Source organism: Cryptotermes secundus, unplaced genomic scaffold (assembly GCF_002891405.2).
Source record: "Cryptotermes secundus unplaced genomic scaffold, Csec_1.0 scaffold507, whole genome shotgun sequence".
NCBI classification, from domain to species: domain Eukaryota; kingdom Metazoa; phylum Arthropoda; class Insecta; order Blattodea; family Kalotermitidae; genus Cryptotermes; species Cryptotermes secundus.
In genome coordinates, this window is record NW_019740660.1 from 755,881 (window position 1) to 783,088 (window position 27,208).

At 43.3% G+C, this 27,208-nt stretch overlaps 1 protein-coding gene across 1 annotated transcript in view; it reads left to right on the forward strand.

Annotated features, from left to right (window-relative positions):
- LOC111872473 (potassium voltage-gated channel subfamily H member 8) overlaps positions 1-27,208 on the forward strand; it is a 204,153-nt gene that overhangs the window by 76,413 nt on the left and 100,532 nt on the right. Inside the window, exon 3 of the mRNA XM_033754715.1 lies at positions 24,417-24,650. Coding sequence (XP_033610606.1) covers positions 24,417-24,650 — 234 coding nt within the window. The remainder of the gene's footprint in view (positions 1-24,416; positions 24,651-27,208) is intronic.

The following is a 27,208-nucleotide window of genomic DNA, read 5'->3' on the forward strand; positions in this document are numbered from 1 at the left end:
TTAAGATCCATTTTAATATTATCCTACCATTTATGCTTATATTTGGTAAATGATCACTTTTCCTCGCGGCATCCGACAAAAATTGTATATGCTGCTTTGGTTTCTCTATGTGTGTTCTCATAGCTCATTGCCTGACTGGACGACCGAAGAATCGAGACTCGATTGCCGTCAGGGAAGACGCTTCTGAACCTACCACCAATGGGTACAGGGGTCTCTTTCCTCGGGGATAAAGCGGCTAGGGCATGAAGCTGACTACCCACATCTATATACTGTTCGAGTTCAAGAGTGCTGAAGCTAGACCTCCAACTCCACCATACATCTTCATGTCGTACTGCTTAATTAAGCACAGGTACTACTGCACCGTCCTAGTCTTGCTCTTTGTGGAACACGATAGACCAACGTGGAGTTCAAGTTTCTCATTTTCCGGATCACGGAATATTATTTTATAAGCATTTATGGTTCCCGAGATGGGGGATCGGCCAGTCGCATGGGCTCTGTCCATACAGAAGAAATGCGGATAAACACCAAGTGTAGTTTGTGAGTGTTGTGGCCGTAGTAAACAGTAAAACTAAGGTTACCTTGTGTTTATTCAAAGAAAAATTACTTCCAGTGGAGGTATCGCTGAGCTATCAGCTTCACGTCCCGGCCGTTTTAACCCCCAAGGAAAAAGCTCCCGGTACCCATTCGTCAAGGTGCTGGTTGGGCCCCAGAACCGGGAATCCAACACTCGCCGTCTGGCCCGTAGCCCGCTGCCTCACCAACTGAACTAGTCCGGCTCGCCGGAGTGCGCCGGAGGGAGAAGGTACCCACTGAATGTTAAGCGGTCACCGTGACTGGGTTAGGAAAGATGGCGGTTTACTATAGCGGTGTTCACTATAAGCGGCTGCCGAAACGTCTCCCGCTTGGAGGGGTGTAAAGGAAGGATGAGGAAGCAAGGAAAATAAATTATACAATGGTGTTAAATGCAGGATTATGCAAATTTGGTTTTGTGTAAATGCGAATTGTTTTGTTAAATGTATTCGCCCTCTGCCGGGACACCAATTCTACTGACACACAATTTAATGATTATGAAGTGTTGGAAATAAATTGTGACTGATTTTTAACTTATTAAATTATAGTGATTACCATATGTACCAGCTCCTTTCACAGTAAAGAACGCTGTTTTTCCCACAGCGTTATGTGTGTTCATTTGATTCTCACAATAAACAGTGATTAATTCCCTAAACAACGTTAAAAGGTTGGGCTTTGTTATGGAAATGCAATGCTTCCTGCGAGGTGCGGACTGCACTTCTAACGCTCCCTAAGAGAAGTTGTTCATGTGAGACCTAGGACTGATGCCTCATGGCAGTTTTACTGACAATTTCAGCTCGACTGTGGATAATTCCCGCTGTCTCCCTCTGACCGGAAAATGTTCTTTCAGATCCGTTATTTAAATGTAAATATTACTTTTCTAACAACCGTTGTCGTAATCAGTGGGCTCTGCCTTGACCATTTGACTGCAAATAGCGTCTCGTGTGTTGTTGGACATGTCCCAGGGATATTGTCTCTGACCTTATTGTACAGGGCTCGGCGGCAGGGGGGGCGGAGCGTCTAGTTCGTTGCCGTGGTTACATGACGCTGCAGTCACTCTGCTGGGGCTGATGGCCTATCTGGGTATGATGATGGGAAAATATCAGATGTTTCGAACTCTGACACGTCTTCCCTTTAGGTATTTATTTACTTACGCGTATTTATGGTTATTTAACACTTTAAAGCACAGTGGATACCACCTTCTTTAACATTACAGATCCAGTGTGTTTGTATATTGCTTATAATTCTCACAATAAACAGCGATTATTTCCCTAAACAGCATTAACCGGGTGGGCTTTGTAGCGGAGACGTAATGTGTTTCCTGTGAGGTACGAACTGAATTGTTTTATGTTATGCAGAAGAACTTCAGCCTTGAAGGATTAATGATATCGGTAGGGTTGCTGTGGTGGTTACGCTCTATAGTCTTTTCGAGAGATGTTCCTTTCTCCTAGAGTAAAGCAGCCAGGGCCTGAAGCTGACCGGTCATCTCCATCTGCGGCCGAAGTTAAAATTCGGGTATTTTTTTATTTTTTATTGCTAGTGGGGTGGGACTAAGTCCCTTGTACTGCGGCCACTTCTGACCTATTGTACCAGCCCCAGATGATAGGTGAGGGTGATTGTGGAGCAATTGGTGGAATGAAGATTGGCAGGGGAAACCGAAGTACTCGGAGAAATCCCACCTCAACGCCACTTTGTCCACCACACATCCCACTTGACCAGACCCGGGATCGAACCCGGGCCGCCGCGGTGGGAAGCCAGCGACTAACCGCTTGAGCTATGGCGGGACCTAAAATGCGGGTGACATTATCTCCGTTTCCACATATGTGTACATGTCAAGGTACGTAATTAAGTTCAGGCATAATTTTAATTTAATATCACGTGGTGGAGTGACTATAGACGGGGTTTGGATTGGTGAATAGATTTACTTACCACTTCTACACTCGAGACTCGAACTGCAAGTTATTACAGCTCTGAACCCCTACCTCTCTCTCCTCATTCTCTTCTTTCTCTTTTCGCGGTAGGCGCACCGCTAGTCGTACAAGTAGTTTCCTCTACTAGCACATCAGAGATAGAATTCGGGAGGAGCAGCCCTCGTCTCTGGCTCTGTTGTCGCCTTCACAAGCTCCCCAAGGTGTTCATGGGGTATCCAAGCATTTACGGAGGAGATAATATATATGCAGGCTTTCAAAACAACCAATAACTATATTTAATAGCAACATAACAAGAAGACTGACACACAATATACAGAAATAAATATAACCAGGCATAAACTCAAAAGGGCGAGGCACCACAACCAAAAGTAATGATTGCCCAAGTACTCACATATATGGACAGTCGTAACAAGTTGAACCCAAAACTGCCCCACTTGCCCCAGCCTCATTAGGCCATCGAACATGCTACACCAAAATTCGGCAAAACAATAATAATAATAATAATAATAATAATACAAAAAAAAACACGGTCGCAACTGCCCTGGAATCAAGAATATTCCATTGCGACCGCGGGCAGCCTTACCCTTACAAGCCAGACCGAAGACTCTCCAAACATAATTTAGAAATACAAAGTCCGAAACAGAATTTCAGTTCCAAGTCCTCCGGCTGCCGTTAAGCGACCATTCGCGAGTAGGTCTACCTTCAGACCCTTCGGACTGCTGACACACCTGGACACACCTACTCCCTTCCGAGACAATCATGGAGAGGGAAGGAAGGTCACGTGGTCAAGATAGGTAGAAATAAAGACGTCAGCATAATGCCGATGGGGTTGGAGGTTAAGGAATGGCAGGATGCCAGGATGCAACACGCATGAACCAGCTGAATACAGCATGGCTCAGCCCCACCGCTAAACTCCACAATTGACAAATCAACACGGCACCCACTAAGCCTTTTCCTGCAAACGGCTTCTAACGCTGGAGGTTCTTCAACTTGACGACCTCAGGTTCTGTCTTCACAGCATCCTGTGGAGAACTGCCTCTCATCTGACAACTCATGTCAAAGTCACATTGCGATTGACGGTCGGTCGGTCTTGGTGTCGAGCCCCATAACTGACAACTAATTTTGTCTCTTGTTTATAACACATCAGCACTGACCACATAGAAAACACCCTTTTTTCAACAGTATCTCTATTGTTGCATACGTATTCACTGCAGCGGGAACGTGTTTACCGTGCCATGCCTTTGCCCAGAAACGGTCGTCGTTCACACAGTCACCACTTAGCAGCGGATCTATACACCACATTATGCTTATTTAATAATGAATTTGAACGGATTTGTAAATGATCTGTGATGGCCCAACTCCGGAATTTGCACGGAGGTACTGAGTAAGACAACGAATATCGGGATAACACATCTCGGAACAGAGGCATGAATTCGGACTTCTGGAATTTGAAGCAGTTGCGGCAAGCACTAGGAAGCCATTTTCGGGCATTGTTAATTACTTGCGTATGGCAGTATGGCGTATGGCTCTGCGGGGATATCTCTACATTTTCCTCATATCCGGATGTCTGTGAGGGCAGTCCTCACGGCTTCTTCAGCAGGATCTCCAACATGACGAGTTTGGTTCCCGTCGTCTGTAAAAAACAGAACCTAAGAGAGAATAAATTGAAGAACGCCATGAATTATATCCAGTTTTTAATTCATAAATCCTTTTCTAGGCACGAATCTCTCCGCAGATTTGTTCTGTGACAGGGCTGATCCCCCGTCCAAGGAGTCCTACCAACTGTCTACAGGTATATGATTTACAACTTCAGAATTATTTCCGAACGGGAACTGGCCAGGTGTAAGAAGAATAAGTAATTACAAAGCCCAAGATATTTTTTCCTCAAACTGCACTTGTCTGGGACACAACACTTTACATAATTCATATGCCTCTGTCTATCTATCTATCTATCTATCTATCTATCTATCTATCTATCTATCTATCTATGGCTGTACAGCCCTTGTGGACCTTGGCCTCTTTTTCAGTTTCTTAATGTAAGACAGTCGGTAGGACTCCTTGGACGGGGATCAACGCCGCTACCTACACACAGAACGACACAAACACAGAATAAAGGCACACAGACATCCATGCCTTGAGTGGGATTCGAACCCACGATCCAAGTGTTCGAACGGGCGAAGACGGTTCATGCCTTGGACTGCGCGGCCATTGTGATCGGCAGTTCACATGAATTGACATTTCTCCTACATGAGTCATTAAAATTGATATGGTGCCGCAGCCAATACAGTTGAACGGAAGTCTTGTCTGCTGTAATGCAGAAACCGAGTCGTATCCTTGTGTTCCTATAAGCCTCTTGTGGTTTGCGTGTGTCGCTGTGTTAACTCTAGTTAACTTTCTGTAATAATGACGTAATGATTTACGTCAGTTTCTGATGATGACGCAACCTCAGAGAGGTTTCGCGCTCAGTATACTTGATCTCGCCTCTCAGTTCCGAAACCCCTGTGCCGATGCAGCTGTGCACAGCAAACACTCGCCTTCTGTTAACATCAGAGAACTCAGCCTCGAATCTAAGATTACACAGAAAGTTGAGCAAATAGAGAAATGGGGAAACAAAAGGCTTGGCTATACACGGGAAACACTTAATACCATCTCTCGATGCAATACATGGAACCCTCGGGCGCCAGAAAAAGGCTGCCGACAGATAACATTTGTAAAGCAAGAAAACACTGGGCGTACAGGTCAGGGCGAAACTGGAACTATAGGAGAGTAAGGTATTACTCCGAATAATGTAGCATGTAGACCCGCTGCTGGGAAACGAACGCGAGATAAGCAAACACACAAGAGTCGTTGCTAAGTAACGGCTTCGCAAACAAACATGTTACCACGGAAGCGATTGAACCACAGCAATGAGCGGCGTTTTTTACTCGGTCCGTGCAGAGGTGTTATAACTAGGACAGTTAGTTGAGAGTGGATAAACCACAGTGTGGGGTCGGGTTCGAATACCTCCACCGTAGCCCTGAGAGTCGTGGAAGGTGACGAAAAGGGAACCCAGTGCCTAAGGGTATAACCGGGTCACCCTATTCCTGGGGGATATAAATACGGGGACCTATCCCTCCAGGTTGGGGGAGTCTCGAATCTGAGACAGTAATATGTGGTCATGAAACCCACGGGACTCTGACCCGAGAATGGCTGGCGAGGACCAGCAGCAATCCTAAACTGCAGATCCATCCTCTTGTGAGAGAGGATTTTTTTTTTATTTTTTTATTGTTAGTGGGGTGATACTAAGCCTCCTGTACTGCGGCCACTTCTGGCCTATTGTACCAGCCCCAAATGATAGGTAAGGGTGATTGTGGAGCAGTTGGTGGAATGAAGATTGGCAGGGGAAACCGAAGTACTCGGGAAAACCTGCACCAGCGCCACTTTGTCCACCATAGATCCCACTTAACCCGACCCGGGATCGAACCCGGGCCGCCGCGGTGGGAAGCCAGCGACTAACCGCTTGAGCTATGGGGCTGCCCTTTGAGAGAGGATGTTACATGAGGACTAAGAGAGCAAGTATTTCATTAAAAAAGTGTTGGCCGTGAGTCTCAAGGGCTTGTCACCAAGAAGAACTGATTGGCGGTAAACCGCCAATCATAAAGTAAATCTAATTTTGAGTGTTGAGAGTTGGAGAAGTGAGTCAGTTGTGGGATATTCGCCAAGTTGTAAGGACGATAGCAGAGGACATTGTTTGGATCCGTTACCAGGAAACGACTAGTGAAAACAGAAGAATTTATGTGGGCATCAGTTACAGTAAACCAGTGAGGCTGTTGTATACTTGTAGTTACGTAACTAATTAAGCACTACGCCATGAAGACTTACAGGGGAGTGGATATATAGATCCACGTACATTTGACCACGGCACTAGGAATTCACTGGTCAGCTTCACGCCTCGCCAGCTTTATCCCCGGGAAAAGCGCTGCCGTTACCCATTGGATGGGAGGCCGGTTGGCCCCAAGAATTGGTCTAGACTCTGGACAACAGAGAGAGCAGAGAAATATTGCCCTTATTGGAACCCCTCGGCCTTACAGTCAGCACTCAGGTGCTATAGCGACTGCGCTATCCTGGTTCCCTATTCTTTCTTAATATCTTCTTTAATAAAGACCAGAAGGATGTATACCACTCATGGAGCTGAGCCCTTCTTGAGAAGCCGCCAATTGTACAACTACTAAAAAATTCCCCAGCATTTTATGTAACCCGAAAGTTCATTATCGTGTTTACAAGAGCCTTCCTCTGGTCCTTATCCTGAGCCAGATCAACCCAACCGATACCATCCCGTAGGATATATGTATCGATTATTCAACATTTATATCTTCTAGGGTATATGATGCTTTACATATACTTCAAACCCTAAAGATTTTGATGACGCGTTCCTCCGAAACGTCTATTGATAACAACAAAAAATTTCCCTTTGAATTTTTGTATTTTCTTTATATTGTATGTGAATTGTTAAAGGTGTAGAGAGGCAGCGAAGGGAGAAACTTGAAGACGTTAGGAGGAACAGCGAACAGGCGTCCTGACCCGTACGCAGTAGACAGGAAGATCAGAGCCACCTTCTCAGGTGTGAAGGAAAAGTCATTTGGAGGGACAAGATATTTTGAATATGACACAGATACAGACATTATATGTACAGCAGGGTGTAAGAACGAAGAGCAGTGCAAAGAAGGATAACCTGTATGATAAGAAGCAAAGATAAACGGAAGAGGATGCCAAGAAAGCGCGACAGTGGATCAGAATTAGATTTATAAATAGCAATCACTTGAGGCAACAATACAAAATGTTTTACAATTTAAATACTAATGTGCAACAGATGAGTTACGTGCTAAAAGAACAATAATTTAAGCGGGATGCCGGACTGCTTCAATACCAGAAAGTGCAAAATGTAAAGGACTTAATAAAGTATTCGTTCATGTTTATTATCCCTTCAAAGACTGGAAAAGTTATGTTACGACTGACGATCGGTCGGTCTTTCTTGGCGTCAAGCCCCCCACTGGGGCCCAAGACCACATTTTTATTATTGTCAGACATTTGCGGGTTTGTTAATGTGAGGCGTCCTCTCTGACGAGAGGACAGTTCTGTCGTTTACAATTGATGCTGATTCTCGCCAGCAGAGTCATTCTGGATTCCGAGTCCCGCGGGACTCATCATTTTGGTGGAAAGAAGATTGGCCATATTGCGGCTGGAAGGATTAGGTCAATTGATAAAAAAACAGAAATGAGTACCAGGAATTAATTAAATAATTTTCCTCGGGAATAAAGCGCGGCCGGCTCGTAAGGCTGACAACCTTACCGCCATCTTTGAGCCGATTGTCTAAATAATGTGGGACCCTCAACTTCTCAGAACCCTATGGGCCTTCACGGCCTGTTACAGGGATAGCTTTACGTTTACTTTACTTATTTATGAAGATTGGCAGGGGAAACCGAAGTACTCGGAGAAAACCTGCCCCGGCGCCACTTTGTCCACCACAAATCCCACTTGACCAGACCCGGGATCTAACCCGGGCCGCCACGGTGGGAAGCCCGCGACTAACCGCTTGAGCTATGGCGCGGCCTTGAGGTCATGCCTTAGACCGCGCAGCTACTGTGACCGGCAGATTCTTAAAACAGGTGGTACAGACAGGAACCACAAGGCTTTGAAGGATTAAATGAACAGTGATAGCTGTTTCCAGTCGTGATATCGCGGCCCCAGTGAGCTTCAGCTCGTCCTTTTATTTATAGATTCCACTGTATTTTAATGGCCAATTAATGTTTAATGTTTGCGGTTACAGCTAAACAAGTCCTGGACCTGAACAAGAAGGATTCGGCGCATGTGGGCATATACCGAATGTTCTCTCCTTCGCGATATTTCACTTCTCGGAATTCCTTTCAGTTCTTTGCTGCGATCCAAGGCATTCATCTCTCTCTCCAGCACACCGTTGCAATCGCCTCAAAGTTCCTTTGTGGATTTCGTCGCGTTTAAATTCCTTCAGCATCTTATGAAATGGTGGGACTGAGAGCAGCTGGAGACTGCATTGTGCTTCGCGCGGTTTCAGTTTTATGAGAAGACAGTGTAGTTCACACTCCTCGGGCAATTTCTTTGAGATCCATTTTAATGTTGTTTTCCTTTATCAAATGTGAAGGCTCATTGAAGTGTTCACAAGAGCCCGCATGTGGCTCCAGTCCACAGGCTCACAACATATATTTTTAGCATCATTTTAATATTATAACTCTGTTTCTGCGAATGTTGTATCTTCGGTGTTAGTTTAAGAAATTCTGTAGGTACAGTGAAACTTCGTTAATCGGGATTAATTTGGGTGGGAGGTCATCCGGATTAATGAAGCAAAAGATGGCCCTAAAAGGCAAAAAACAAAAAAAAAAAGAAATGGGAAATTTGATGAAAACAAATAAAAGTCACTGCGGAAATTTCATCTTCTGTCAGAAGCTGAAATCCAGGGTCTCCTTCATCCAGCTGAATCCAATCTTGGATATTTTATTGCGTGGTTTCAGTCTCCCCAGTTGTCCTGAACACAGTCTGAAAGTCCTCTTGTTCTAATCCCTCTTGCTCCTAAATCCAATGTGTCTTTTAAGGTATGTACTCAACTGTGAAGAGAATTTAATATTTTTCATATTTCGATCCGGATTAACTGTAACCGGATTAGCGAGGGTTTTTCTCTATTTCTAATATCTAATGAGAGCTACATGTGCCCTCATGTCACCGCCCTTCGTCTGATGACTCTAAAATAAATATAGTTTTAAATGGTACAAGCTGAGGCTCCATCACGTGTGGTGCAATACGTGTACGAGGAACTCAGTTATAGAGTACCAGACGCTTACCAAAACAGCTGAGGTCGCGCAGTCAGAGCCCAGTTGTATGCGTTTTGTGGTTCATTGCCCATTCACAAACTTGGCGGTTCGCTCTACTGACGACAGTAAATATTATATAAAAATGAGTGCGCCTTTCCTGTCCCATAATTATCGTTATGTTTCGGTTACAGAAAAACAAGAGAGATTTGGAAATATACTCGTAACGTAACAGCTCTGATACATTCAATCACTTCGTTTAAATATCTTTAAAACCGCAAGACTTATGAAAAAATAAAGATATTGTACACAGAAAATTTAGGAACCAGGATAGTGTAGTCGGTATAACGACTGGCTACGGGCTGAGCGACCGAGGGGTCGGAGTTCGAGTCCTGATAGAGTCAAGAATTTTGTCTTCTCCGTGTCTTCCAGACCGGCTCTGGGGCCCACCCAGCCTCCTATTCAATGCTCCCGGGTTAAATCGGACGGGACATGAAGCTGACCACTCACCTCCAACTAGTACTGAGGTCACAAAAGTGTGGATTATACATCAATTCCCCCTACGCCTTCATGGTATAGTACGTAATTATTTAAGTACAGGGACAACTTTAACTTTTTTTACACCCAAAATTAGTGTTTCGTGTTTGTCAGTTAAACTTCTGCCCATAATATTTATCGCTTCGGCAAATAATTTAATGAGTTAATTCGAGATGCTTTCAGAAACTAATGTATGAAAATGAAGATAGCCTCTGTCCATGTCGAGATTCGACGCTAGCACCTCCCGAGTAGCAGCCTAGATTGCCCTTTTTGTTCAACGAGATACCCAATATGGTGCCTCAGATGTTATGTCGAAAATGTAATGGGGTAGTTAAACTTTATGAAGACAACGTAACGACCCATGTCATTATCTGATGACGGGAACTGAAAATGTTGTAGATATAATAGAGTAAGGATTGCTTTTGCAATTTGCTTAGCAACGTACGTTCTGCAGTTGCACGGAGTTGCTGGAATCGACATTCTAAACACGTAGACTCCTACACAATGTACTCGTAATCCACGTGAAACAGAATCGCAGTTCAGAGAGCATATCCTGATGGCTGTGTTCACACTTCAGTGACGTCAAAAGGCTGAAGTAGTGTTAAGCATGCCTCATGTTCCGTTAAGAATATTAGAGTGAATTTAGAATAATAACCGCGCATTTAACTCTGCAATTCAGAAGTTTATTTCGTGAGCATCTTATTCAATGCCTTATTTTTTATGATCTGTTTTATGATCCAGTTTCCTTCGAAACATGAACTGATTTATAACCCCTCGTGAAAATTAAGGTACGTAAATGAGTCTGTGTAAAATGTATTTAAGCTTTGTCTACTAATAAACATGAACTGTATCAATAAATATATGTATACAAAGAGAACTAAGTTTCTTCGTGTTCGTAGAATAGATCTCACAACACTGAAAAACTAAATGTAATGTGCCAATAATTTTATTTATTTTGTTCAGTATTTTACGACGTTGATAGTAGCCAGAATATTTAGCGTTAATTCTTTATGTGTTTGATGAATTGGAAAGGATTTAGAAGGAAACGTAATTGAGATATTATCCCAGAATTTTACCGGATGGATTTAGGAGCATCATGAGAAAACTTCAGTTAGGATAACCTGTGTCACGACCGAGATTCGAAGGAGCGTCTCCCGATTACAAGTCTAAAACGTTGAATATTGTTCTTCATCTACACCCGGGTCTTCCCAGTGGGCTCTTTCCTGCAAGATTTCTTATCAAACTCTGCTTGCGGCTCCCTCCTGTCCATTCGTGTTACATGCCTTGCCAACTCATGCTCGTAATTATAATAAAAGGTAGGGGAAACGAATTCAAAGTATGAAGCCGGAAAGTGGAACGTGAGCAAGTTTAATATTTCCAAGAGGGAATGATGATTCAAATTCAGATTCACGAAGGACTCAAAATCGGATTAAATGCTTGGGAACTCTAGTTGAAATTCAATTCAGAATCCTTTGTCTTCTATTGTGTTTGAAAATCTCAAGACGAAGATGCGCAGAATTACAATGTTAAGTCAATTTTATATGGGTTTGAAACTTGGTCTCACTCCCAGAATGAAGTAAATAATTAAGGGTATGATTCCAGGTTCTCACAGCCGTGGTTATGAAGCGTTATGTTTCTTCTGGGATACAACGGCGTGTATTCTGATTGTAATTCAACAGACGTTTCGGAGGAAAATATCTCCTCCGCATCCAGGGTCTGAAAAAGCCAAACAAGACATCCGTATGAAGCAAACAGCAAACAGAGAACCTCAAAATGAACGTAAAAAGAAAATCTAGAAATAAAAATATTGTCATATGTTTATGGCCATGACTAATAATAACGGGGTTCTGGCTGGATTTATTAACGCCTTATACAATCAACCCGTACTTACAAGCACTACAGCGCCAACGCTGATTTACACAGTTTACAGTTCACCGTTACACTCGCACTAGGAACCTCGGTCTTCACAGGCTCACTTCTACTCGTAATTCTTCTTCAACTGCGAACTTCAGTTCTCAATCTCGTACTCTCTGTTGTACTCCATTATACTCCCATTCTCTTGACTCTGCTCTTCAAAGTCAAAGTCACATTGCGATTGACGGTCAGTCAGTTACATAGTCAGTCAGTCAGCCTCTGTGTCGAGCCCAATCTGGGGCTTATGACTAGATATTTATTACTGCTCGACAGTTACGGTCTTGTTATTGTGGAGCGCCCTCTGTGACGAGATGACGGGTCTCACTTTTGTCAGAGTCGTTGTCTGTAGTTGTAAGTAATTTGTCATAATGTAAAGGATACTTACATTTTACATGTTAAACATGTTAATAAATGTATATAAAATATACAGAGCATCTGTCAGTCCAGGCTGAGGACAGTATATTATGCCCTATTTCTAGTAGCTTCCTCTACAACGGCACTCTAGTCACGTGAACAGTCGTATGCTTGACCGCCACCAAGTTTAAGCTTCTTATAATTTTATATGTCGGGCTTCAAATTGCCTCCCACTTATAGTCGCTGCACGGACGACGCAGCACAGAAAACACAGCTCCTCTATTGTTGTAGAAGCATGTTAACACGAAGCTGCCTAGCAAAGAGTCTCAGCGCCAACCACATAGAAAATACCTTTCATTCCTTTCCCTTCTTGTTATAACCCTGTGTTTATTGGTACGATACCCAACAACGGATTTTCTTCTATTTTTGACAGCGTAACTTGAGGGATGTTCTTATGGAGCCGTTGCCTAGCAGTGGTCATATGCGTCACAGTAATATAATGCGTCATATGTGCTATGAAGATTACTCTCTTCTTGTATATGCTGCCGTGTAGTTTTGTAGGTAAGTAGTAACGTTTCCGAGAAAGCCACAGCCTACATCTTCAAGCTAGAAGAAACCAAGGGGATGGGTTTTTCCCAAGCGTAGGCAACTAGTCTATGAGACTACAGATTAATGTAATCTTAACTGTGTAGTAGACGAATGAGCAGTGAGTAGTGTAAGGCGTGCATAGAAGTGTTGCCATGGTAACGCAGGATATTTCCAAGTCTATTCTCACCGCTTTCCTGCTGTACGAGTAATGCATTATGATAGTGCATGGTTACTGTAGTTAGAGCGCAGCGATGTGTACCGGCGAAGTTGAACATGCGAAGCAATCAGTTAATAGCCCATTGCCCTCACACTGCCATTGTAATCCGTAGATAATAGGACGACTGGCAAGCCTCGAGATAGTTTAGGGCATTTCGCACTGAAAGCAGCTCGGTCGAGATCCTGCTGTCCCCTGCAAATTCCCTATGTCTATATATATGCGCGCTCATATCTTCACACTTATGCTACGAATTTTCGGACCAGGAGTTAATCTAAATGAAATTCAAATTTTCAGTTCCTCACGTAAAATACACTGCATCAACATTATACAGACAAGCCGGTTGATGCTGTTTAGGGAAATAATCGCTGTTTACTGTGAGAACCATACGGAACACATAAATACACTGTGTGGGCAGAATGCAGAGTTCAGTCCGTACCTCACAGGAAACACATTACGTCCCCGCTACAAAGCCCAACCGGTTAGTGCTGTTAGGGAAATGATCGCTGTTTATTGTGAGAACCATACGGAACACACAGACAGACCCTCTGAGAAAAATAAATTTTTTAATGTTAAAACAAATGGTGCATATAATTACCACTGATTCGAAGGGCTACGTTAATTCGCGGGAAGTATTTACAAAGGGTCTACTATCGGAAGTTTCCGCACTTGGCAATTTCTCTCTCCATAAAAATGGTAGATAATTCTTTGTGGAGGGAGGGATTCATTGTACAACTTTCTCAATGTCCCGAGTAGCGTAGCCTAACCGAAGTCTTATCGCAGCATTTGGCTTGAAGGACTGAAGATCGCTAACATCCTCAGGCAGAATTACCGATGTCATGACAGGGGTTTAAGCGGAACATCTCCAGACTAGAGATATAGAGTTTTACCGCTGGATTAACCTGCTCGGTCTACAACCAATCCATACAAAATAGAGCAAGCATTTGCATGCAGATCTCATAAAGAAATATGTATTATGGACTTTGCCCATCGTCTTTTTAAGTTCCTCCAAAAACAACATTGCTGAAAATTGACCTCTTCTATGATTTATTTTCTGTCGTCATTATCCATCATATTAATTTATATCCAAAGTGACGTTTCGTAGGGCGTACTCTTGTCTCCGTCCTCAGGTATAAAGCCTACTCAGGTGTCCGCAATCGAAAGAGCTAGTCCCTGTCTCCTGACACCAGGTGCAGCACAGGGCGAAACACACAGACGAAGCACAGCAGACACAATTTCCTGGAGCATTTGTCTCTCTCCAGCATAAGGTGTAAGGGACATCTTCCGAAAGATTGGGAATTGTGGAAAGGAAAGCGTAGCGTTACATCCCAGGAGAGGAATTCAGTTTAATTTCTTTACCCTAACCTGATGGGGCACGCGGTAACGTAGTTGGTTGAGGCACTAGGCTCCAAGCCGGAAAGTGGCGGGTTCTATTCCCGATGGGGTCACTAGAATTTTTCAGTTGATCTAATCTTTCCAGTCGCACTATGGTCCTGCGGTCGACTCAGCCTCTAACAGAAATGAGTACCAGGAATCTGCCTGGGGTTAAAGGTTTGCCAGCAGTTAAGACTGAAAACCTCACCGCCATCTGTGAGCCGATTGTGTAGAAAACCTGAAAGCCGCGACGTCTCACAACCCTGTGGGCCTCCGCGGTCTGTTACAGGAATAGCTTTACCTTTCACACTAAACCGCAAGTTTCAGACTAGTTATTGTCTTAACCGTAGAACAGTTGTGAACCCTGGGATTCTCGTGATAATCCTACGACTAGTGGACGCTTTGCTGCGACCCGTGAAGTATTTAAACGCAGGAAGTTCAGTATGATGTATAAGGGTTCAGTATTACGGGAGAAATACAAGATTTTCACCATCATATTTCGTCAAATACGTCTGAAGTACCCTCTACTTGAAATGAAGTAAACTTGGGGATTTTAACGACGATGCGAAATGGGAGAAGAGCTCCTTTGTTTCGGTTAGAAGGCACTAAAACATCTTTCAATTTAAGGGCAAGGGTTTTTCTGATTAGAATATATTCGTCCACTTTTCCTTACAGAAAGCAACCGTGAAGATTAAGCATTAGACACGTGTACTGGAAGTTGAGCTGAAATGTTCACGACCTGAGAAGTGTTCCGTTAAAGCAGAGAATAACAAGTGAAGGCTGTAACGTCTCAACTAGGAATTTTCTCACTGAACCGAAAAATAGAATAAAATGTAAACGGAAGGAAGATCAGAGTGGCTGAAACCCGTACTCCTAAATAAGCCATGATTTTCAAAGTATACGGCAAAAGAAAAAGACAGGAAGAGATGGATTAATAAATGAGAACGGAAGGGGCTAATATCTTACTCTTAGAGTCAAGGATAAGGAAAACAGACTCCCTAATTTTTTATACAATCGTTCGTACTTTCTATTTTCTCGCGTATTTCTTGCAAACCTTAAATATTATCGAATGATACGCTGACGCACACTTTTAATGCCATCTCCCACGAATTACAGCCAGAAATAGTGAATAGTAAACCGTCTCCTTTGTATAGTTATTCTGCACTCCACATGGCACATCAAAATATTGTCCGTGTTCACAGAATAGACACGATGTACTAAAAGAGAATACTGTTCGCTTGTTTTTTACGTACTACGTAATTCAGGTTCATTCAGCATGTTAACGCTTGAGAGTTTCTTGCTATGACAGATCATAAATTTCCTAATTTTAGAGCCTTCGTCTCACCGTTACATTACTTCATTTCAGCATATATGTACGCGTATGAGAAGTACCTCTAGAGGAAAGGTCAGTATTCTGGGTGGTCATAGTATCGGTCATTCTAAGCAAAAAACTATATACGTACATGTATACTGTTCCGAACCGTTTCCGGTATGGAAATATTTCACTGAACACTTCCAAAACTGTTGATAAGAAAGGATATTATGTACTGTTGGTACTGTTTTCCTGGTAAATACATTTTCAAAAATTCCCCTGTCAACAACAATGCACTTTGCAACCCGTGTGAGTACATGGCGTGTTACTCCTCTATACAGTGTACTGTGCAGTGAAATAGCTCTATCTCGGTGCAACTCGTATGTGGACATGGCGTGCTGCTTGGCTGTACAGTGTATAGTGTACTTTACAGTGAAAGAGCTCTATCTCGGTGCAACTCGTGTGAGGACATGGCGTGTTGCTCGTCTGTACAGTGTACAGTGTACTGTGCAGTGAAGTAGCTCTATCTCGGTGCAACTCGTGTGTGGACATGGCGTGCTGCTTGTCTGTACAGTTTATAGTGTACTGTACAGTGAAATAGCTCTATCTTGGTGCAACTCGTGTGAGGATATGGCGTGTTGCTCGTCTGTACAGTGTACAGTGTACTGTGCAGTGAAGTAGCTCTATCTCGGTGCAACTCGTGTGAGGATATGGCGTGTTGCTCGTCTGTACAGTGTACTGTGCAGTGAAATAGCTCTCTCTTGGTGCAACTCGTGTGAAGATATGGCGTGTTGCTCGTCTGTACAGTGTACAGTGTACTGTGCAATGAAATAGCTCTATCTCGGTGCAACTCGTGTATGGACATGGCGTGCTGCTTGTCTGTACAGTGTATAGTGTACTGTACAGTGAAATAGCTCTATCTCGGTTCAACTTGTGTGAGGACATGGCGTGTTGCTCGTCTGTACCTGTACAGTGAAATAACTCTATCTCGGAAACTGTTCTGAATAGGACACATGTACATATACACGTTTTTGCTCAGACTGACCGATACTCTGACCTCTCAGACTATTGATATTTCCTCCTGGAACCCTCTGTATATGATAAAGAATACTTTGTTAGTTGCCAGTATAGCTACTGCGTCGTGCGCAAAAAGAAACGCAAGTATATTTTACGTCCTCCTATGAACCATCCACCAATAAAGAAGTGAACGCACAAGAGATAGTAAAATGGCGTGATCCGGGAATATATCGGCCTCTTCTGCTTCGTCGGTCAGAAGTAAGCTCTCCTTCATTATATGGTTATTTCTCTTCATTCTCAGTATCTACAGATCCACCAAATTGGCTTTTCGGTAGTTTGCCCTGGCTGTCCCCGGATAATAGAGCTCCTCCTCGGATATCTCCCTCCCCTCTTCCGCTCGTCTTTCACTCATGAGGCCCCCGGTTCTGTAATACCGAGCTTGCACGATGCAGCTGTCCCTGCTCACTTTCCAATTAGATTCGCCTGTAGAAAGCCTAGAGTCATCAGCCGCTGTATTGAGACACCGGTCTTAAATCTTTAAAGCACAGTGGTAACTATGTGTACCACCTTCTTTAACATTAAAACATTGTTCATTTATATCTCAATCTATATATATGCAAGCTCCACGGCCGAGGATTCGGCGTTCTATTCTTCGCTGAGACAGATTTTCTCTTATCTATCTCTGGGGCCTACCCAGTCACATATCCAACGGGCACCGGATGTTTTCCCTGCGTTCAATTAAAACGTCATGAAGATATATTGCGGAGTGGAAGTACAAAAGTATGTAACCTTAACCTCCGTATTTGATGGAAGTATAGTCAGCTTCACGCCTCGAGAGATTTACCCCTGAGGAAATTGTCCCCTGTGCCTACTGGATAGGAGGTTGGGTGGGTCCCAGAACCGATCGGGATGCTGTGGATAATAGTCTTTCCCCTGTCGGGATTTAGACCGCTGTCGTGCAGCCTGTTACTATACCGACAGAGCTGTCCCGACTCCGGAAGTTCCTAAAATCTAAAAGACATATATTGTCACTTAAAGAGGTGACTATATGCGGGGTTTGGAATGGCGAGTGGATTTACCACTTATACATATGACTCGGAAAATACAAGCAATTACATCGCCACAGCACCCGATGAGCCTTTTGCAAGCTCTCTATATCTTCTCCAACCGTTACCTGGCAATGGCTTCTAACAGTGGAACTTCTTCAGCTTCACTCGCTCGCGCAATTCATAGCCTACCACCATCTCACAACTGACTCTCAACTAAGCTCTCAACCTGGCTGCGCCATAGCTCAAGCGGGAGCCCGGGTCTGGTCAAGTGGGATTTGTAGTGGACAAAGTGGCGCTGGGGCAGATTTTCTCCGAACACTTCGGTTTCCCCTGCCAATCTTCATTCCACCAAATTCTCCATCATCATAATCGCCCGGGGAAGGTACAATAGGCCAATCAGTGGCCGACGTGCCGAGTGAACCCAGCTGGACTCCTCCCCCCACTATGCGAAAAATTAAGCTCCCAACCTCGCCTTGCCTATAACCTCTCGGCACGGAGCACGTAGAAAACACATGTTCCATTGTTGAAGTACAAATGTTGCAATGTTAAGAATCTTTGCTTAGCAACAGGACCTTGTTTACCGAGCTGTTGCCCAGAAACGGGTCTGGTACAGCCGACCATCTGGCGATCGTTGCATAGCAACGCCTATACACGCTACAATATGTAAGGATATACTGTATAGGTGCCGGTCACGGAGCCGAGCGGTCTAAGGCATGCACTGTCTTCGCTCGCTCGAAAGCGAGATCGTGGGTTCGAATCCCACTCAGGGCATGGATGTTTGTGTGCGTTTTTCTGTGATTGTGTACAGGTAGAGGCCTTGCGACGAGCTGATCACTCGCCCAAGGAGTCCTACCGTATGTGTAAGTTCTAGAAAAACCGAAGTGAACGGAGTTCATGGAGGTACGCCTAGGCCCACTGCGGCTGTAGTGGCGGGNGGGAACTGTATAGGTACCTGCTTGCCTTCCTTCATCAAAGTATGTCTGCAATAAACTCGCAGTAGATGGTCTTCTAATGCTCAAAGCTGGCTGGCGGCTTCTTGAAGTTGCTGAGTAAAGAAACATATAACTTCCCCTGCAAGTTAGTCTGCCCGAGGCCCAGATGACAAGGGACAGATCTGAAGAGATTTCCTGACATCCGCGTTCATGACGGTGGAATTGAATTGAGCCTCATTTCGAAACACGAAGTGCCCCACTTTTGTTGGAGCAGAGTGAGCAACAGGTGCACTCAGAAACGTGACCGGGGTTCTGTTAACTGTGGTACCTCCGGTGGGAGCGCTAGTGCAGTACAGGGTAAACGAACGGCGCCTCTGGATAAACAGACCTCTCTGTTTATTAGGCAGTCCTGTTACTTGCAATCTTCATGCATTAACAAGCACAATTCTCACTTAAGGTGAAACTGGATTTATAATGTCAGATAACAGTCACACTGCAATTCAATCTTTGAGCCTGAAATTATCCTAAATATTTAAAAATCAAGCTCTTTCCTCACAGAGAACATACTGCGATTTTATTAACCGTTTAATGCTGCTTAAGGAAATAATCGCTGTTTCTTGCGAGAATCTTACAGAACACACAAAAATACATTGTGTGGGCAGAATACAGAATATTTCAATATTAAACCAGGAGGTACATTTACTAACCACTGTCAATTAATACAATACAGTGACATTTATGCATAGGAAATAAGTATTAATAAATATTTATCTTTATTCTAATTTTGTTCCCCGTTTATCATTCCGAAAATAAGTTTCTTCGAATATATTTTTGAGGTTCCCTGTGGCGACTGTCAAAAATATAAGGGAATTAATTATCTTATGTAACAGTCGGCTTATGGGAAGGTCGCTTGTTAACTTTTATGATATCTCTTGCTTTTTCTTTAAAATGGAAAATATTTAAATTCTCTTTGAACTCTGTTCATGCAATGGCATCTATCCATCTGTTTGTTCTGGCTTCAGTCAAGCTTTCATCTTCTCTTGTTATCACAATTGGATCCTACTCATTGAACCCGCTCTTGACTTGTATTATGGAGGTTCTCGATTCGAATATTGGCAGGAACACAAGCTCGCTCACTCATGGAACTGAGTCCTTCTTGAGAAACCACCAGTCGCTTGTCCACTCAAGAATTTCCCAAAAATTTAAGGGGGCCGAAAGTTCATCGCTGTGCTCACAAGAGCCCTCCACTGGTTCCTGTCCTGAGTCAGATAAATCCAATCCATACCATCCCATCCTATCTCTCTAAGATACATTTTAATATTGTCCACCCACCTATGTCTTGGTCTTCCCAGTGGTTTCTTCTGGCTTTACCATCATTATCCTATACGTATTCCTCTTCTCCCCCATCCATGCTACATAACCTGCCCACCTCATCCTCCTTGATTTGATCATTCTAATTATACTTGGAGAAGAGTACAAGTTATGAAACTCCTCATTATGCAGTTTACTCCAGTCTCTTGTCACTTCACCTCTCTTCAGTCCAAATATTCTCAACACCCTGTTCCCAAACACTCTCAGTCTACGTACCTCCCTTAAAGTCAGAGACCAAATTTCACATCCATACAGAACCACAGGCAAATTTATAGTTTTGTATATTCTACTATGTATGTTTTTGGTCAGCAGACGAGAAGAGAAAAGGTCCTGGACTGAATGGTAGCAAGCATTACCCGAGTCCACTCTCCTCCTAATTTCCTCCTGAATCAGGATTTGTTTTTTTATCATCGTTCCCAAATATCTGAACTGTGCCACATTTTCAAAACATCTGTTAGCTGTCTTTAAGTCATGATTTTGCCCTGCATTTTGGCGACGAGACAGCAACATATACTTAGTTTTCTCTGTGTTTTCTTCAAGGGACAGAGGCTATTAAGTCAAAACTAATCTACGACCGGCGGTTTACCGCCAATTTCGTCCTGGCGCCAAACCCCTTAAGACTCACGATCAGAGATTTTTCTAACTTAATCCTTTCGATCATAATTCTTGTGTAACATTCTTTCTGACAAGAATATTGCTTTGTCTCTTATGAATATGCTTGGCCTTTTATCAAGTGTACGTATCGTACATATAGCGTGTTATTGACAGTTCTTCTTTTGCACTGTATTTGCAAAGCAGAACATGTCTGTCTTACGTATCTTTTGCTACAACGGCAACTTAGTCGCTTGAACGGTCGTAAGCTTGACCGCCGCAGNCACGTATCGCACATATAGCGTGTTATTGACAGTTCTTCCTTTTGCACTGTATTTGCAAAGCAGAACATGCCTGTCTTACGTATCTTTTGCTAAAACGGCAACTTAGTCGCTTGAACGGTCGTAAGCTTGACCGCCGCAGAATTTAAGTCTCTTATAACAAGTTTTTTTTTATAATTGCAAATTAGCATATTCTTGTTAAAGTTATTGGACTTTGTTATATCACTTTCTGAGTCGGCACACATAAACAAATCTATCATAAAATCCATTGAGATTTCAACGAAAAAATTTTATATGCATCATATTGGTCACAGTGAGCTTTTTTTTTTATTGCTAGTGGGGTGGGACTAAGTCCCTTGTACTTCGGCCACTTCTGGCCTATTTTACTAGCCCCAGATGATAGGTGAGGGTGATTGTGGAGCAATTGGTGGAATGAAGATTGGCAAGGGAAACCTCATCGGGGATCGTCTCTCTTGTCACCTTAATGTGTTTCATCCAGCTTCACACTTCGACGTCGAAAGAGGAAATGCCTCCAGAATAATCCCCCAAACGTACGCAAAAATTGCTCTGGATATTCTCTCCTCCGATGGAATCGAGTCTTCTTGCTCAAGAATGTGTCTCGAGGGCAAGGAGTTTCTGAAGCAGAGCTTGAGAGATATAGAGCAGAACTGCGCATGTGCACTCCATTTCAGATTTTCTCTTTGTATTCATGTTTTATTACTCCCAGTTTTAAACAGCAATTCTCTCCCTGAGTCTCATAATAGGGATATAGTTGAGGTTGCCTCATCATGAGGTAGTGACGTAGATCCTTACGTCATCATTACAAAGTTACTGCATCATTTTTTCAAAATATCGTAGCGTGTAGAGCCGTTACTAAGTGACGACCGGGAGGTAGGCGAATGTACCAGAGACGTTTCTAGGCAACGGCTCTGTTAACACCTTCGCGCCTCAACAAATCGACGCTCAACAGTAGAGCTACTCTTGGAAACAGGGTGTTTTTACGTAGTATGTGCCGATGAGTTATCTTGAAAACTGGGGAGACCCAGTCAGTTCTGTACGGGATTCTGTGAAGAGAGGACTTGAGCACGTGAAGTTGAAAAATCTGTTAGATGCCGTTACCAATGAACGACCTGTGAAGACACAACGGGCTACAAAATGCTTAACGGGTACTATGGTGATTTGTGGATTACGGAGACCAGCGGTGACCGTGTAATTGCTTGTAATTCCGAGACTAGTGTTTATAAATTGTCAATAAATCCATTCACCAATCCATACCCCGTCTATAGTCTCACACATAACACGTGATAATACAATAGGAAAGAACCTTTCGAAATTGTTAAGAAATTTCGGTAATGTTGCATGTGATGTCCTCACGATGATGTTTGTTGAGTGTACGATCTCTGGAAGAGAACGCGACATTTCAGAGGAATATACCGCCTCCATCTTCAGGATCAAAGGTTAAACCATGCAAGGAATTAGCAGAAGGTGACATGCTGAGCCGGTTACTTGGCTTGCGAAACAGAAGACTGACTGTGGTTCCCTCGCTCTCCTTATGAACTGTGTTTACTATTGGTCATGACATTTGGAAAATGTGCAGTGGGGGCAGCAGGCGGCAGATCGTAACATTTTCAATCTTCACGTGACCCGAGTCATAGACTCCCATTAGGTAGCGGCCGAAAACACAGCGCCTTCCCTACCTGTTGCAACCCTTAAAAACAATTATGTTTCCCCATACATAGGAGCCGGGATAGTGCAGTCAGAATACGGCTTCGGGATGGACGGTTGAGGGGTCGGAGTTCGAGTCCCGGTAGAATCAAGAATTTTCTCTTCTCCGCGTGGTCCAGACCGGTTCTAGGGCCCACCCAAGCTCCTTTCTAATGGGTAATGGGGGTTAAGTGGCCGGATCATGAAGCCGACCACTTATCTCCTACTAGTTTCGAGGTCAAGAAAGCGTGGATCTATACATCCACTCCCCCTTGTCTTCTTTGTGCAGTGTTTAATTAGCTAAGCACAAGGACATAGTTACCTTAACCTAAAATTTGGCCACACAGTGTATTTATGTGTACCGTATTATGCGATGAACAGCAATAACCGGTTGGTCTTTGTTCTGGAGATGAAATGTGTTTCTTGTGAAGCACGAACTGAACTAAATTATTTGTTGTTGAGATAAATTTCAGGCTTCAGCGAGATAATGTTGTATTGTATTTCTAGTCTGCATGTAATGTCCAAGTTAACTATTTAAGACCGATTGGCCGCTATATGTACCACCTGTTGTAGCCCTTACGAGCTCTGTATTTTGCGCACACAATATTATTCATGCTTTCCCTATGATTCTGACAGTAGGCAGAGATTATTCCCCTAAACAGTATTAACTTATTTTGTAAGGTAGACACGTAATGTTTACAATATTATATTTAAGCATCCTGTTACACTCACACAATATATATGAGACAACTCCGTCTTAAGTGCAACAATTTAATTCTCCTTCTTCTTTCCTTCCTCTACACTACATGTTTCGGCTCTAAATGGCCATCATCAGGTGTATATTCTTACGTAGCTGCTACACTGCCCATAGTTTAAAATTTAAAACACCAGTCTTTCCAATTGTATGTATGTATAAAATTTTTGTTAACCTACACACGTCAATTTGATTTCCAAAATTGGCACTTTTTAAACTTCAATTCAAATTAAAATATCTTCAAATGTTCCGTTCTTCTTCTTTTTCCAAATTTTAAAAATTAAAATTCCTCGGGGTACTCGCCCTATGTCTATAGTGCTGCAGCGGCCACTTCTTGTTTTATCGCTGTTCAGGTATTGTTCTGTGTAGGCTCTCTGCGCGTGTGCCGCTGCCTATCTTTAATACGTGTGCTACGTAAGAATATACACCTGATGATGGCCATTTAGGGCCGAAACATGTAGTGTAGAGGAAGGAAAGAAGAAGGAACTACAATTAAATTGTCGTACTTAAGACGGAGTTGTCTCATATAACGTAATGTTTCCTGTGAGGTACGAACTGGATGGTTAAATATTAATTAGAGGGAATTATTTTGCAAAATCTCGCTAGAGAGAATGTTACGTAAGGACTATAACCGCAAGCGTTCAGTTGTGGGTCTCAATGGTCATGACACCAGGACGAACTGATTGGCGGTAAACTGCCAGTCGCAAAGTAACTCTGACTTTGACTGACTTGCAAAACGTGGGAAACTTGTAATGAATCTATGCTCCTTCTCCCTCCCCACACGTAACAAGATGTCTCTCTTCTCCCACGACTTATCGCTTTTCACTACTCTTCTGCTATACTTTCTATGTTTCTCACCATCAGTGCATAAAAATTCGCAATGACGCATATAATTAATAACATTATTCGCATCTTGTGACTGGCAAAAATCAAAAGAAGGTATTCATTTCGGGCCCACTAACAATACGGAGTGACAGTTACAGCTACTCTGCAGACAAGCCCTGCTTCCTGCGTCAATGTCGGACTGGTAATTAGTAATTAGAAATTAGAGCTGCATTTGAACTGGGTGCTCTACTCCTGACACAGTGTCTCCTTGTGATTGCAGACAGCAATTTCGTGCTCGGCAACGCCCAGGTACCGTCCCTGTACCCCATCGTGTACTGCTCGGACGGTTTCTGTGAACTGACAGGCTTCGCTCGTGCTCAGATCATGCAGAAGGGATGCGCCTGCAAGTTCCTCTACGGGCCCGACACTGCCGAAGATCACAAGATGCAAGTGGAGAAATCTCTCGAGTGCAAGACTGAACTAAAGCTCGAGGTCATCTTCTACAAAAAAAATGGTGAGTGATTTTTGAATACCTGAAAGGGTGAATGGTATGTTCTTGGATGTGATCCCGTGTAGTCTGGTTGCTTCTCGTTATATAAGTGGCCTGATGTCTGGCATTGGAGATGGGGGTACCACGTTCTTTCCGAAACATCCGTATAATTACACAAGATTATAAGGTGTTACACGTCAGTACACTTCAGAGGCATCCCCGCCACTTCATGACGGCCACAATTACTGAGAATTGTCTGGTTGCCGTACCAGACTCTCTAATATATTTTGCACAATTGAAAAATTTAAATAAATTATTTTTAAAAATTTTGGAGATCGTGAAGGTTGCTGTTTTCTGGGATGTAACGCCGTGTAGTGCGCTATGTCTTTGCCAGCGTCTCATAAGGAACTCATGTCTCAAACTTGAAGGATACATCAGGTTTCTTCAAATTTTTGGTACCTCTCTACCAGACTTCACTTCGTCTAATCCCACAAGACAGTTAATCTTTATGACGCAAGTTATATCAAATTTGAGGTCTTCGTGGCAAAAAATATATACAGAATGGGGCGCAGAAACTTCCTTTTTGAAGGCGAATAAAAGAAAAATTATTGCTGATAGACAAAATTTATGTTTAGCTAATGAAAGAACATACTTTAAAGTTTTAAATCATGTAGTTTTAAACAAAATATCTTGAAGGTGGTGGCCACCGTTCTCTATGCACTGATGCAACCGTTTTCTGAAGTTCTCCTCTGCACGTTCCAACATGTGCACCGGAATTTGGGCTACTTCCTGCCGAATAACATTCTTCAGCTGAAGCAGGTTTGTGGTGCGATGTTTAAAAACCTGTACCTTGAGGTATCCCCATAAAAAAATCACAGGGCGTTAGATCAGGTGAGTGCGCTGCCCACGGGATGTCACCTCGAAGCGAGATGAGCCGTCCGGGGAACTTTGCCCTCAAAACTGTCATCGAANGCTTAATTCCGAGGTGAGTACGGAACGCACGCTGCACCGCCAAGTAGGAACGGTTTTCAAAAAATAGGCTTCAACAGCAAACGCACGCTGCTCACTTGTCCACCTCATGTTTCCTACTGAGGGGTATTAGACAGAAACTTCCGCGTCTTCTGCTTTCACCAAGCCTATCCCCACTTTTCTGCGACCTCCCCTCCCTTCACAATGCGTATTCACAAAAAGGAAGTTTCTGCGCCCCACCAAGTACTTTCTCATGTTTTGGTTTATGTCACCATCTAGTCCGGTAGATATTTACCATTATTTTCCTGTGTTCTTTTCATCTCAGGAGACTTCTTCTGCCGTAATGATGGAGGCAGATAATACCTGTACATTTCTGATAACCACCAACCAGACTACACGGCATCATAGCCCTAAAATATCTGAACCTTGGTATGTTTCTCACAGTTTCAAAAAGTTATAAGTTTATTCACCAACGAGCGCTCTGTCAGTATCGGCCTCAACATGCAATATCCTCACTGTATGCATGTGCTTAGTATTTCTACTGTTTGCTCTGCATGCGGTCGGCTGCTCGCCATCCGCTCTGTTTATTTTGTGTCCTCACACGAGAGATGCGCCCTGGGGAGGAAAGGGAGGCTACAGAATGTCATGACGTTGAAATATCAATGAGCCAATACTAAATTCATTCTTGAAGCCTGTCTCATTCACCGGGAAATGATAAAGAAGCTTCTATTTTGATAGACATTCAACATTAATTGACTTTATCGCGTTATCATGCGTTGTTTGAGCGACGCCAGTGAAACAAACGCATAAAGCGGAAATCATGTCTGTCTCTCGGCATGTTTCAACTGGAGAGTATCTGGAAGGATTTTTATGTAATCTGGTATGAAAACTGTGTCACTGTAATCATCTCCAAGCCCGCGAATTATTCCGGCTCCTGCTGTCTTCTGTATAGACTGCACGCATCAGTAGGGCGTCGGAGAAGTTGCCGCTTAAATATGACAGGGGTATCATGAGGACTAGATACGTTCCCCTAGGAACATTTAGTTTGCGTAACATGTTCAGGTACACTGCTAACTATACATATCACCTTCTTTAACCATATGAAAATCTGCCATTCTGCCCACGCAGTGTATTTAAGTGTTCCGCATGATTCTCACAATAAACAGCGCCTATATCCCTAAACAGCATTAACCGGTTGGGCTTTGTAGTGGAGACGTAATGTGTTTCCTGTGAGGTACGTGCTGAACTCTGCATTCTGCCCACACAGTGTATTTATGTGTTTTAAAGGAACAGGACACACAGGGTCTAATGTTAGGGTTCGCGTATTTAAGCCGGAGTGCTGGCTAGAAGTCAGTTTGTATCCGGAAGGTCCTGAGACCGGCCAGCTCGACCAAGGTTTTCCGTGGTTTTCCTCGGTACTAGAGCAAATGCTGAGTTGGTACCCAATTCCACGTTGCACTGCATGCCTCACATGCAGCCCTCCCATTGTTAACATCAAAATTTCGCCTTAATATAGCCCTCCCAACGTTAGCAAAAACAAACAAACAAAAATCAGATTATATGCTCTATCTTTACCAGAAGGACAAGCGGGCACTGCCTGGGAACCTTCAAAA